At 45.5% G+C, this 15150-nt stretch overlaps 1 protein-coding gene across 1 annotated transcript in view; it reads right to left on the bottom strand.

Annotated features, from left to right (window-relative positions):
- Window positions 1–15150, bottom strand: part of DDX10 (DEAD-box helicase 10) — an 835384-nt gene that overhangs the window by 273899 nt on the left and 546335 nt on the right. Inside the window, exon 14 of the mRNA XM_078657055.1 lies at window positions 11632–11760. Coding sequence (XP_078513181.1) covers window positions 11632–11760 — 129 coding nt within the window. The remainder of the gene's footprint in view (window positions 1–11631; window positions 11761–15150) is intronic.

The raw sequence follows: 15150 nt of genomic DNA, 5'->3' as shown, positions 1-15150 counted from the left end.
AGGATGTTGAAAGACTATCGTAGGCGTAAGAGGTGCATAACTTGGCCTGTGACCACCAGACACAGAAGTCTACAGTAATTATTATATGAAAAAGCTACTGAACAGTGGCAAATGCATTGACTGTAAGCTGGGAATTAGCTACCTCCCAAGATGGCAGAGTACCATTTGCTAAAGTGGACTACATTTTTATGCTACTTACCCGGTCTGAAGAGCAGCCAGAACGCAGAAACTGGATTTCTTTCATCTATGTGACAATGTAAATTATTACCGTGACACAACCATACCAGCTGCTGCCATGTTTTCTTTCTTATGCTAACAGTGCCTAAGGAATGTGTCCATCTATGAGGCTTAGAGTTTCTCACATTTTGAATATCGAGACGAGAAAGTATTTGTTAGAGTGCTCTGTCGAAATAAATTACATTCTCGAAACTGAAGGTCATCGTCTTCCTCATGATGTCAATCTCTGGCACCTGTGTACTTCCTTTTTTTTTTTAACCCAAACAATGCAATTACCATCAAAACCCTGTTTATAGAATACAAAATATTTGTGTCTTGCCTTTGATTAACAGTGCTCACTATGCTATGGGTTCTGTGATTCACGGATATTTTTAGGTTGAGCCTAGAGCAGCGCATGCGCTGTGCTCTGGCGAGCCTTTTAGTAAGGGATTCAGCAAATGCTACCACTGTGGCCTAGAGCTTGCGTGCATGTGCGCGGGCACGCGTTTATGAGCAGAGGCGCCATATGGCTTTCCTCTCTCGTCATGAGTTACAGGCCCTGGCCATTCTCTCCTCCCTCTTTCCTCTCTTGTCATGGGTCACAGGCCCTGGCTGTTCTCTCCTCCCTCTGCATTCCATTCTCCTCATCTCCAAAGTTGAAAACAACGCCGCGCAGACCTTCTCCAGCCTGCTCTTTCCCCTCTCGAGGGAGGGAAACTGCTCCTGTTTGCAAGCCTCACCACTATTCATGCCATGGAAGTTTGTCATTAGGGCATGAACAGTGCATTTCATTTCTTGAAAAACAAGTGTCCCTTTCTACTCTGGACTGCTTGCTCCTCTGGCCCCCACCTCTAGGCTTCAAGGTCAGAGTCTGCCAGCAGCTTCGCTCTGCAGCGCTTCTCTCCTCCTTCTCCCCCCCCCCCTTTTTCAGAGGGGAGATGAAGGGAGGCTGGGTCCATTGCAAGCTTCTCAACCAGCAGCTTTAGGTATGTCATAGGAGCGGCCACTTTACCCTTAATACGTAGTGCTTACCCCCTCTGCCCACTTATCATCAGGTTCAAAGCACACCGTGCTTGTCCCCGCTCTGTCCTAACACTTATCATCAGGTTCAAAGCTTGCCGTGCTTACACCCCTGCCCCCGCTCTGTCCTAACACTTATCATCAGGTTCAAAGCTCACCGTGCTTGCCCCCGCTCTGTCCTAATACTTATCATCAGGTTAAAGCTCACCGTGTTTGCCCCCACTCTGTCCTAATACTTATCATCAGGTTAAAGCTCACCGTGCTTGCCCCCGCTCTGTCCTAATACTCATCATCAGGTTCAAAGCTCGCCGTGCTTATCCCCCTGCCCCACGCTCTGTCCTAACACTTATCATCATGTTCAAAGCTCGCCGTGTTTACTCCCCTACCCCCTGCTTTGTCCTAACACTTATCAGGTTCAAAGCTGGCCATGCTTACCCCCCTGCCCCACGCACTGTCCTAACACTTATCAGGTTCACAGCTCGCCATTATACAGCACAATATCCTTGGTGCAACAACATCCACTGTTGCATGGCTAAACACTTATAAGGTCCCAAAAGCGAGACCTATTGGCTATGCCAATGCTTGTTTTCATTTGTTAACACGTTTTAAGACTTCAGTTAGACATGTGTGAGCACATATTTTCTTTAACATGTGTAAAAAAAGGACTCTGGGCATAACTTTAAAACGTTGAACTATATTCAATCTCATGTAACAATTTATATGGAAACTAAATCTCAAGCAGAGAATTAGACAAATAATCAAAATAAAGAGTTTGAATGAAGACCGCGAACTGATCTGAGCATCCTCCCCGCTTGACGGAGATCATTTTTTAAAGCCTTATTTTCATTTTGGTCATTGAAATACAACACACCAAGTAAACCCGAGTCATCCCTGCCACACAACCACTGTCTCTTGCTCTAGTGAAACCAGCAGTTGCAAGTTAAAACAGTCTTTACCACTGCATGTGAGGTCATCTATTCAGAAGAATCATTAAACACATTTCTCTATGGTCATTATGGAAATTACTATTTGCAAATTTGCAATTTGCATAAAGTATAATATGTCATTACGTGGCATAGCGAAGCCACTTTTAATTTTCGAACAATAAACGTTTTGCATTCTGTTCGCTCGCATATACTACACTTCTCTTCACTATCCCCCTCCTTTGTTCAATCAAGTGCAACACATGTGTTTTTTGTTAAGGTAAACAGAATTTTGTTTTGCCCTTCTTCTTCTTCATTGCTACCAGTTATGTAGCACACCTGGACCAATTCACTCATGACAGTCTCCAGTCCGAAGGGGTCAGAGAGCCTTTGAACCATCATTGCCCAATCTCCCCCAAGTCTTCTGTTCTGGCAGTTTGTGGTTTGTTCATGCTGGGTTCATCTGCCCGTTCTCCTCTGATGACTGCTCCAGCGTGTCCTAAACTAAGATGTCCATCTGCAGGCCCCCCACAGGCTGTACTTGGGGGTCATTGCTGATATCCCTATATAACTGAGTGCAATGTAGAAAGAATTGTAGTCCAAATGTGTTGCGTACAGAAGCTTTACTTTCCTTCCATTAGACCAAAGTACAGGCATCAGGCGTGTGAATAACCGCTGTGCGCTGTGGCCTCATATCAGGCGATAATTGCTGCTATACTTTGATTTTGCTTTTGAATTTTATTGATTTTAATTGTAGGAGCTCTGAACATGTTTTAATCCTTTTTTATAACACTTAAGCGTGACCGCGGTACCCGCCTGTAAGAGCGGGTCCGCCTACTTTGGTCAGCGCTCGTCTCCTTCCTGCCCTATAAAAGATTGCGAGGTCTCGGCCGCGCTGCGTGTGAATACCGCTGTGGCCTCATATCGGGCGATTTTTGCTGTTATACTTTGATTTTGCTTTTGCATTTTATTGATTTCAATTGTAGGGGCTCTGAACATGTTTTAATCCTTTTTATAACACTTAAGCGTGACCATGGTACCCGCCTGTAAGAGCAGGTCTGCCTACTTTGGTCAGGGCTCTAGTCTCCTTCCTGCCCTATAAAAGATCGCGAGGTCTCGGCTGCGCTGCATGTGAATACTGCTGTGCGCTGTGGCCTCATATCGGGCGATTATTGCTGCTATACTTTGATTTTGCATTTTAATTGTAGGGGCTCTGAACATGTTTTAATCCTTTTTATAACACTTAAGCGTGACCGCAGTACCCGCGTGTAGGAGCGGGTCCGCCTACTTTGGTCAGCGCTCTAGGCTCCTTCCTGCCCTATAAAAGATCGCGATGACTCGGCCGCGCAGCGGGCACGCCGAAGGCGTGCCAAAGGCAAGCCCGTCTGCGCCGGTCAGCGTCCCGGAGGCGGTCGGCGTCGGCCACTCTGGCAGTAAGTCAACTTCTATGTCCCGCATATGCTACAATATACATACGCTGTTGGAAATAGGAAGGAAGGTGAATGGGTGCTCCCCTCTCCCTTCATCCTTATTTGCGCAATGCGTCACTATGTGGCTGCGACGCTTTCATCACGGAAACAGGTCAGCTGTGAAAGGAGCCGGTCAGATGTAATTTAGGTAACTGGGATACTAACCAATCTCAGACTAACAAGCAACTTCGCGCAATGCTTCTTAACACACGGTCCATGACTAAACATGTCCTTAACATTTATGACCTATTGGTGGAGAATTCCCCGGACTTTTTATTCCTAACAGAAACTTGGTTAAATGAGGCCTCAAACCATATCATAGCCTCCGCCATACCGGCAGGCAATCAGATAACTAGGAAGGATCGGCAGACGGGCATAGGGGGCGGTATCGCTATCATTTTCAAAAACAATTTTTCCTCCATAACAGTTCCTTTGGTGGTAGTAGAGGGCGCAGAATGTCTTGGCTTCCATTTAGGTGTAACCCAATCTTTGGCTGCCATTCTAATATATAGACCCCCGGGCCCTGGAGGAAGGTTTTTAGCCTCTATTGGCGATGCTGTTTCACCCTCTGTCATGAAACATAAACACTGTTTGGTATTGGGCGACTTTAACTTGCACAAGGATAAACTTGATGATTCAGATTCTACCAGACTACAAGAGTCCTTGGAGGTGTTAGAATTGGCCCCTCATGTACATCTTCCCACTCATGAAAAGGGTCACACTTTAGATCAGATTTTTTCTACTGTTAAATTAGGAATGTTCCAACCACTTCCCCTCGTGTGGTCTGATCACTTCCTTTTGGATTTTACAATTAGAAAGGAATCCAACCTTCCCAAGGCCCCTGGGAAGTCTCAGCTTAGTAATTTTAGACCTTTTCATTTAATTACACCCGATGCATAGAGTACTGCTATCAATAAGCATCCAATATCTTTTAGTGGAGATCTAGAGGTGGATGCGGAGGGCTTGGACAATTGGCTTCAGCTCCGGGTAGGGGAACTTGCACCCCTTGTTTTGTGTCATGTGAAAACTGTATGGTCCTCTGCTCCTTGGTTTACAACTGCCCTTAAAGAAAGTAAGAGGATCTGCAAACACTTAGAAAGGACCGGAGGAAACGCTTCAACCCTAATGATAAAATTATTTATAAACAGGCACTGAAGACCCACTATAAACAACTCCATGAGGAGAAAAAACTGTTTTTCTCCTCAAAAATTGAACTAGCAAAGAACAAAAATAAGGAAATTTTCAGAATAGTCAGTGATATATTTCCAGGACAAGATTAAAAATATTCATAAGACCTTCCCGATAACGTCCCCTGTGCTGAGCAACAGTGGTGAGGGAGACGTCTCCTTAATTCATGTGAGAGAACCATCTTTGAACCAGTTTCCATTGGTTCCCTTGGAGAAATCACTAGAAATCATGAAAGGCCTTAAATTCGGCTCTCCCTCCGACCCATGCCCGGCCAGCATTATAGCATCAATAGCGGAGATTATCAATCCTGCGGTTAACCGGATCCTTAACCTGTCTTTGTTAACGGGCCGTGTCCCCGATAGTTGGAAAAGGGCGAAAATTCTTCCCCTATTAAAAAAAACAACGTTGGACCCAGAATTGGCCTCTAATTACAGGCCAATATCTTTGCTTCCTTTTTTTTCTAAGGCCTTGGAAAAAGTCATGAACCAGGTCACTACAGCTTTTGTTGAAACTAATTCTATCTCCACCAGAGTCAGTCCGGATTCAGGGTGAACTTCAGCACTGAAACGTCGCTGCTGGAAGTGTCTGACGCCATAAAGGAAGTTTTGGATAAAGGCGGCAAGGCCGCATTGATATTATTGGGCTCATCTGCAGCCTTTGATACCGTCCCCCATGACCAACTCCTGGCGAGACTTCAGGAATGCGGTTTTGGGGGTGCGACACTCAACTGATTTGCCTTTATTCTGAAAGACCGCAATCAAATAGTCTGGTCCCTGCCTTTTGAGGCCCCCATTCCCCTTTGGTGGTGGGAGTTCCACAGGGCTCAATCTTGAGCCCCACCCTTTTAATATATATATGGCACCACTAGCATCTTTGGCCGAGGCTCATGGAGCAAAAATTGTGTCGTATGCGGACGACACACAGCTTCTCTTCACCTGCGATAAAGACTCAGATTTTAAAGGATATAGGATTAACTCCTGTCTGACTGACGTGTTCTCCTGGCTACAGGCTAATAAGCTTAAATGTAATCCCGAAAAGTCAGAGATCATATTCTTTGGCCATCCCCCCACCAGCAGTGTATGGCGTAATTGGTGGCCAGCCAATACATCTCCCCCTTCCACTTCCGTCAGAACAGTGAAAAATCTAGGGGTGAAGCTGGACAAGAACCTCTCTATGCAGGCCCAGATTCAGGAAGTGGCTGGCTCTTGCTTTGGCATGTTGAAGATGTGAAAGCAGTTCCTGCCTCTCCTGCTTATCATTCATAGAAAAACAGTAGTCCATGCCATGATAGTCTCTAGGTTGGACTACGTGAACATACTGTATCTAGGGTTGCCGGAGTATCTATTGTCAAGGCTGCAAGTGGCCCAGAATGAGGCAGCCAGAGCAATACCAATGCTGTGCCCAAGAGCACAGACGTACACAGGTTTGCTATCCCTGCATTGGCTCCCAATCCGGAAGAGGATCCATTTTAAGGCCATGGACTGGCTTTTAAGGCTCTCCACGGCATAGGTGCCGGGTACATCATGAAGAGAGTCCAGTTCTACTGCCCTCGCCATACATTAAGGCCCTCAACACTTCAGTTGGCACGTGCCCCTAAATACCACCGAGTGCGGATAGGGGGGCGCTTCTTCCAGGTTCAGGCGGCGCAACTGTGGAACAATCTACCGGTGGAATTAAGACTGACGCACCATCTCCTAGCGTTTAGGAAATCACTGAAAACCTGGCTATTTCAGCAATAATACCTAACAATGGTTGTCCCACTGCATAGCAAACTGTTTATTATTACGCCTCAGCGCCGGGACACTCTATTGAGTAGCTGTGCGCTTATAAATACCCATTTAACATAACATAACATCCTAGGAATCCCTTGTTTAGTTATACAGGCATAGAGTAGGTTCTGTGGATGTAAGTGAACTGAACTAGTTTAAATCTGGCATTGCTTGAGATTATACTTTTGGTGAATTATAAACGTAAGAGTACACACTTCAACTTTTTGCATAAGCTATATTGTACCACTGCTATATTACACAAACTTGATAACTCCAGAGCACACAAATGCCTTCGATGTCATCATGATTATTTTTTACTTTTACTATACTGTTGCTGATCACTGGACGGAGGTGCTGAGTGTGATATACCAGGCGATGGACTGGGAAGTTCCCAATACACTGGAGGTCACAGTGCTAGGATATGAAGCCAAGGTACCGTAGTCAGTTGGGAACCTTATGGCAGTACTTATACTGCTGGCGAGATGAGAGCTGGCCCTCCACTGGATGAGTAGCCCATCCCCTCCCAGGAACGCTGGTTTAAGAGCGCTACTGTCTGTGATAGACATGCTAATATGTCTGCAGAGATGCTGTCGAATAGATCTAGACTCAAAGATATATGGGCGTCTCTGAGGTTATACTTGATGCAACGACAATATGAGACCACTTACACCACGTGCCTCAAACTCCACAGTTAATAGGGATAATGGTTAGTTGTCTTCACAGATGCATATGTTTCTTTTTTCAGATGTTACCTTCTGTGAGGAGATATGTTATAATAACTGCTGGTGTTTAAAAAATAAATAAACCATGCCCTCTGCCCATATGTCTAGCCCCCTTGATCAAGTTAGACTACTCCATTGTGAAGAAAGCTTTCTCTATGTGTCATAGTATGACGCATACTGCGCCTCAGCAGATTCCACACTGTATTAAATATGTGAGCCATCTTGCATTGAACAGCATGCTTCTGTGAGGTATGAAACCATAATGGCCAGTGTATAGCAGGGATTCTATCGCCTTGAGCAGTCAGCATCTTGCACAGAACTTTTAAATCCGTGTGGATCAAAGAGTGGACACTACGAGCCACATTCTTCTGGGCCTCGATCTGACTTTGGGAGCTTAAGAACAATTACCTCTTTCACTGACAGAGGCAGCTGCTTGATACGTATACCTCCTTGCACACCTCTAACATACTATCTACAATGGGCTTTGGAATAGGCTTGCAGAGAGGCTGTTTCCTCCTGATGCTTTACCCTTTTCAGGTTTTTTATCACTATCAATATCTCGAGGCAGTCAAACTTAAGTGATTTTACTGTGTGTTTTCATACAATTTATAGATGACTCTCTATGAGGGTAAATGAGGTAAAAAAAAAAGGTGTGTAATATCACTGTATCCACTGAAAGCCACATATCATGAAAAATGTCTTTCAGCAAAGGAAAAACATCTGCCTTGGTTTTAGAGTAACAGACATAAAACAAAAGAGACCTGCCCTCTCCCTCTGCAGCTCCTCTGCTGTGCTGCTGCCTCTGCCTTGTTCAGTGCCCGGTGCAGGTAAAGGTTCGAGCCACCGTGTTATGCCTGCTGTGTTCTGCCCGTTTTTCTTTGCCTTTGTCACTGTTGCCCTTTATTCATGTTTTGGGCCTGTCTTGTGCCCGTTTTTGTGCCAGTGTTACTGTTGCTCTTTATTTGTTTTGCCTTGTAACTGTTGCCCTCTATTTTGGTGCCTGTCTTGTTATTGTTTTCAGCCCCATTTCCGCCCGTTTCCCGCCGCCGCTGCCCCTCACCCCTGCCAATTCCCGCCTCCCAGCTGCGCCTCCCATCCCCTTCCCTATTTAATGGCGGCCGTGCCGCTGGCACGCAAAGGTAAGCCCGTCTGCGACCTGACCGCAACCAGCACCAGAACCCCTGGATCTCCAACCACACACCTCTTCGACTCAAATGCCCTCCTCGCACTCAACCCAGGGAAGAACAACAACTGCCAGCTGGCCACTCCGAACACCACCCATGGCCAGTTCTCCTGCTGCCACTGCCACTATACCTTCACCTACGACCATACCCGTACAGACGCCACCCCCACAACTAACGCCAACACCTCCAAAGCCCTAAAGTACATCCTCCTCAATGTGTGCTCCCTGCACACACATGGTGTAGAGATCTGGGACACCCTCTCGCCAGATATCGCCTTCTTCACAGAAACCTGGGCTAACGCCTCCTCCGCCCCGGACATCGGCAACGCTATCCCCAACACATACAAGATCCAGACGAAGGACCACCCACAACGCCCAGGTGGAGGACTCGCCATTGCACACAAAAGCTCCCTCCGACTGTCCACCGCCAGCACGAGCAACTCCCTCTCCAACACGAACACCTCCATTTCCAGATCCAGACCAGCCCCAGAACCACGCTCCGAGGCACCCTTGCCTACAGACCCCCCAGACCTCGTGCCTCTTTCACCACCTCCGTAGTCAACCTCATCGCACCCCACACCATTGCCTCTAGGGACTACACTCTCATCGGAGATCTGAACTTCCACCTCGACAACCGCAGTGATCCTGACTCCACTACCCTCCTAGACAACCTCGCTAACATCGGACTGAAGCAGCTCATCACCGCCCCCACCCACAAGGCATGACACACCCTCGACCCCATCTTCGCAGGAGGGAACAGAGTCCGCTTCAGCCACACCTTGCAGCCCCTTTGGAAGGACCACCACTTTGTCCACTTCCCCTTCAACACCACCACTGCGCACCTGCCCATACTGCCCCCACCATGAAGGAACTGGGGCAAGGTCACAGATGAACACCTCTACGCCACCCTCATCCACGACCCCCCCTCTGCCACGACTGATGCAAACTCCACAGCAGGCGCCTTGAAAAATGATGGAGAAACAGCAAAGCCACCGCAGACAAGACCACCTACAAGAATGTCATGACAGAATACCACCAACAAATAAGAGCCACCAAGAGGACCTTCATCCGGAACAAAATCCTCACCAACTCCAGCAACCCGAAAGAACTCTTCAACATCATCCAGAAATTCACCAAATCTCCCAGCGAAGCCACGGATGTCACACCCTCCCAGGACCTCTGTGACAAGCTCAGCTCCTACTTCCACACAAAGATCAAGACACTCAACGACAACTTCAGCAAGCACAATCCAGGAAGCACCCTCCCCCCAGCAAGGACGGCCACCACCGAAGAGACCACCATGACCATGAGGAGGAACCACTCAGGAGCCCCCATGGACCCCTGCCCACAGCACATCTTCCACAGAGCCGCCGCCATAGCCCCTTTTACCCTACCACTGGAAGCAGGCTGAGGTCAAGCCCCTCCTCAAGAAACCATCCGCCGACCAGACGGACATGAAGAACTACCGCCCCATCTCTCTCCTCCCCTTCACATCCAAGCTCAATGAGAAAATCGTCATCGCCCAACTTACCACCTTCATCAAAGAGAACGATATCCTTCACTCTTCCCAGTCTGGATTCTGGAGAAACCACAGCACCGAGACCGCCCTCCTTGCCACCACCGATGACATCTGCACTCTCCTCAACCAGGGCCACACCACAGCCCTCATCCTGCTAGACGTCTCTGCAGCCTTCGACACCGTCTCCCACCACACTCTTGCAGCTAGACTCCACAATGCCGGCATAAGGGGGACTGGCCTCGATTGGATCCGCTCCTTTCCCGCCGGCAAAACCAAAAATATCAGACTCCCTCCCTTTCTCTACGAACCCACAGAGATCAACTGTGGAGTACCCCAGGGATCATCACTCAGCCCCACGCTCTTCAATATCTACATGGCCCCCTCAGAGCCATCGTCAGACAGCACGGACTCAGTATAGTATCCTACGTAGATGACACCCAGCTCATCCTCTCCCTCACGAAGAACCCTGAAGCAAGCAGACTCAGCTTCCAGTAAGGAATGAAGGATGTCGCAGCCTGGAAGAGCAGCAGCTGCCTAAAGTTCAACTCGGACAAGACCAAAGTCCTCGTCCTATCCCCTGCGGCTTGGGACAACACCTGCTGGCCACCCGCCCTCGGAAACCCACCCACCCCTACAGACCACACTCAAAACATCTGCATCATCCTGGACTCCTCCCTCGCCATGACTTGCCAGATCACCACCATCGCCTCCACTTGTTTCAACTCCCTCCGCAAGACCTTCAAGTGGATTCCCCCCAAGCCAGAAAGACCATCACCAATGCACTCATAACCAGCAGACTGGACTACAGGAACGCCCTCTATGCTGGAAACAACAAATCCCTACTACACAGACTCCAGACCATTCAGAACAGTGTGGTCAGACTCATCCTCAGGAGCCCCGACAGGAGCACATGACCCAACACCTGTGAGAGCTCCACTGGCTCCCCGTCGAGAAGAGAGTAACCTTCAAGCTACTCACTCATGCCTACAAATCACTCCACAACATCGAACCCAAATACCTCAACGACAGAGTTTGTTCCAACGTACCCAAAAGAAACCTCCGCTCAGCCGATCTCACCCTGGCAGAAACCTGCGCATCCGCTGAGCCAGAGTGGGTGGAAGAGCCTCCTTTTACGTCGCTTCCAAGGCCTGGAACGACCTCCCAGTGGACATCAGACGCTTCCCCACCCTGCACACCTTTAGGAAGAGACTAAAGACTTGGCCTTCCGGCTAAACCCGGAGCTGAACTAACCTCCCCCCCACCCCGAGCGCCTTGAGATCCTCAAGGGTGAGTAGTGCGCTTTCAAATTCCCTGATTGATTGATTAAAAATTGAAATACTGTGTTGTATGCCGACACAAAACCATATTTGTGCAGTCATGAATATACCATACCTTGCAATACAGAAATGAACAATAAAAGAACAAGAGAGCAGAAGCATTCAATAGTTATGTCACATCAATAATGCTACACTTACTGAGTGAAAAAGCCTATGAAAAACATCAAAATGCAAACATTTGAGAATGAAACGAATTGTACTTTCCAGATAATCAATTTCAGGCAATAATATTTTCTTAATCTTCTGGCACTAGCTCATGAGTAATTGGTTTGTGTGAGAACTTACCTTTCCATCATCAGTAAATTTTACTTTTGTGTTAACTTTAAAATTCTTCTTCAGCGCTTTTTTGGCACCTTTTATTTTTGATACTTTTTCAGATTTCTTGGGTTTTAAGGTCGACTCTTCATCTTCACACTATCAAAAATAAAATATACAAGATACATTTATACATTTTAACTAAAATTAATCATAAGTACATAAGTGCTACTGCTAGCCAAAGGAATATAATAAATCTTTCCAAAGACTGGAAGACGTCATTGGAACTTTGATAAATGGGCATTCAGTGCAAAAGAATAATGTTTGTTATTTTAAACAACAAATATAAAAGTTTAGTTATTGGATTTATCTACTTACTATACACAAATCTACACTTCAAATTGCTTTTTCTCACTATCAACAGATCGATACAACACTTTACATATATATTCTGTGGTTCATTTGGCTCTTCGTGTTGATAATTTCCTATTGTTTGCACACCATCCAGTGAGTTTCCCTTTCACAAAAAGAAGAAATCTTCCCATCTGTTAGTAATGTGATATTTCAAAAGATAGGTCTTAAATAAGCTTTTTGATCTTAATATAAAGAAGATAAAAAAACATACTGCAAATTATACTAGCTAGGCCCACCTGGTGTACCTTTCCTATTTTTTCCATTCTAGCCTATGGCAGAAGCACATTCAGCATAAACCTGCCAAAATGCTATGTGATGCCTTGGGAAACAATCTTGCCAGCACAGGCAAACTGTAGCTATTCATGCAAAAGTAGTCAATAAAGAAAGCTCAAGGTTATTTCCTGATCTTAAAGTTGGGCCATATCTTCCTTCATCGATCCTCATTCCTCAATATGGCTCATCTTGACAGGGTATTAGAGTGAAGATTCCTTGCCTACGTCATCTTTCCCAATTCCTGGATGAAGGTGGCATGCATGAATAAGATTTCAACCTGTGTGCAAAATTTCCTAGGCAGTCAAGGATTCTAAATAAAATAAGCAAGTGCAGGACCCAAGTCAAGGACAATAGAATAGCTGGAATGGCTGATCTAAAATCATCAAATTTTAATAAAAATGAACATATAATTAATACAAAAACAAGATACCTGCAGTGAATCGAAAATAATGAAACTAAAAATCACAATAGTACAGTTTACACACAAAAATTACAATTTAAACATCAAAACAACAAACTGATAGTTGACCTATTTACCAAGCCTACAGCTAGAAATACTCTTCTGCATTTCAAGAGTTTTCACCCCCGGAGTCAACGCGACGGTATACCTTTTTCACAATTCCTTCGTGTGAGAAGGAACTGCACCAACCTAGCTGATTTCGATATTCAAGCCAACATCATGCGCCAAAAGTTTTTAGACAGAGGATACCCCCACAGGCTTGTGAGAGATTCCTTCAAACAAGCTAGATTTTACGACCGTGATGCTCTTCTCAGAAAAAAGGTTCCCAAACCCAAGAAGCAATTAGTCTGTGTGACCATACATTCCACCCTAGACAATACTGTCAAACATATTGTGAACACAAATTGGCACATTTTGAACTCCAACCCTACTTCACAAGTTAAATTTGAGAAACCATTGTTTGCCTATAAACGTAACAAAAACCTGAAAGATTTGATTGTTCATTCCCGGTTTACATCCAATGGTTCCACCTCTGAATTTGTACAAAGGTCTATTAGAAATAATTTTCCAGTGAGAGGCACGGTCAAATGCTCGTCCTGCAAATCCTGCTCCAGCATTTTACAGGGTGAGTCTTTGGAGCACAACGGTTGTCATGTTGAGGCTGGCAACATGTGGAATTGCAAGACAGCTAATTGCATTTACTTCATTATATGCCCTTGCCAACTTGGCTATGTTGGTGAAACATCAAGACCCATCCAGGTTAGACTGACCGAACATCGCTCAGCGATTCGCACGCATAAAACTACAGCACCCCTGGTCAAACATTTCCAAGAAAAAAATCATACTCCCAACGATTTTAAATGGTGCATCATTGAAAAAATTAGACTCGCAGAAAATTCAGGTGGCAGTAAAGCCCGTAAGAAACGTGAAGTTTTTTGGATTTTTTCACTTGGAACATTCAAAAAGGGATTGAATTCCGAAATCCCTTGGGAAAATGCCATCACCTGATTCACGTACTATATAATCCCTTCATGATTCTATTCTAGTCCCTGTATGACCTTTCAATTGCAAATATTGTCCATATCACTACTATGTAGAATCGTTCCTTTGATTGCGGCATTCTCCTATTCAGACCCTGTTTAGATAGTATTCATTGCAATTATGGGGTTATTGCATTCATTGATTTGTTGAATTATATATTCACTCTCACAATCAACTCCGTGATATTCCTTTAGTTTCGTATCACACGATTCTTGTGGCGTTAACCTTAAGGGGCCTATTTTAAAATAATCAGCAACGAATGACTCTGTATATTTAATTATATGCGCAAATTCTTCACCTTAAGTAATATGTCATCATCACTGAGTTTTTCGTCCTTAATTCCTAGCTTGCACATTGAGAAGCTAGCCCTTCCCACTAAATGGCCATTGCCACTAGGGATTCCTCATACACTCTAACCGCTATCCGTGTTAATAAATTGGAGCGTTCTTATAGGTTTTCCTTTTAGCTCTGTATTAATTTTATTAATGGTAATTTGCATAGGTTCTTCTCGCGATATGGTTATTATTAGCTGCACGTAATTCCTTTCATAAACCCCCACTCGAGTATAGACGGTAACACTATGGAGGACGGAGCCTCTCATCTATGTTTACTATCTTGCCTCTAGCGTAGTCAGCCCCGCCTTCCAGTTAGCTCTGCAGGTGAGGGAGTATATTTAAATCACCCGCCTTTCCGGTGTCAGTTGATTCCGACCCGACACCCGCCAAGCCGCATCACTCGCGCTAAGGAAGAGGCATCCACCTCTCAGACCTCATATCAGCCAGGTGAGAACTCTCTCCTTTCCCATCGCCCATGCTCGACAGAAACCGCTAAATTCGCCGGCGGTCTCACACGAGCTTATACTACCCTCTCAGACGCATCTCAGACGCATTTGTTTGATGGTTCCCATACCGACAGCCTGACTTATGTTTTGCAGGTCGTATCGCCGCAACGGACCTGAGACATTTCATTTCATTTCATCAACTTTTATTCGATTATAGGCTTGTATAATCATAAAAAGTACATTTAAAACAGGGAAATATAACATAGTCAAAAGGAAGAAAATCAATGAGCAAATGATCACAGAACTGGCATCGCTATACCGAACAAAAGATGTCTAAGCGGGTTACTGTTATAGAAGTGAATCAAGTTTAGAGGTTGACTTTGCGACGAGTTGATATTACAATTTTAAGAAAGGTCGCTATCATTTTTGCTTCATGCGGGGATTTCGGGGATTGTAAGTGAGAAAGTGCTGAATGTGATTGTCTAAAACCGCTTGAGCAGAGGAGGGGCAAAATCCATGTTTTCCTTGGTAGTCTGTAGTACTTGCAGAAAAGGACAACATGTATCGTTGATTGTTCAGA

The sequence above is a fragment of the Lissotriton helveticus genome, chromosome 8 (genome assembly GCF_964261635.1).
Source record: "Lissotriton helveticus chromosome 8, aLisHel1.1, whole genome shotgun sequence".
Lineage (NCBI taxonomy): Eukaryota > Metazoa > Chordata > Amphibia > Caudata > Salamandridae > Lissotriton > Lissotriton helveticus.
The sequence above is the reverse complement of the archived record's forward strand: the minus strand, read 5'-3'. Positions and strand labels throughout refer to the sequence as shown.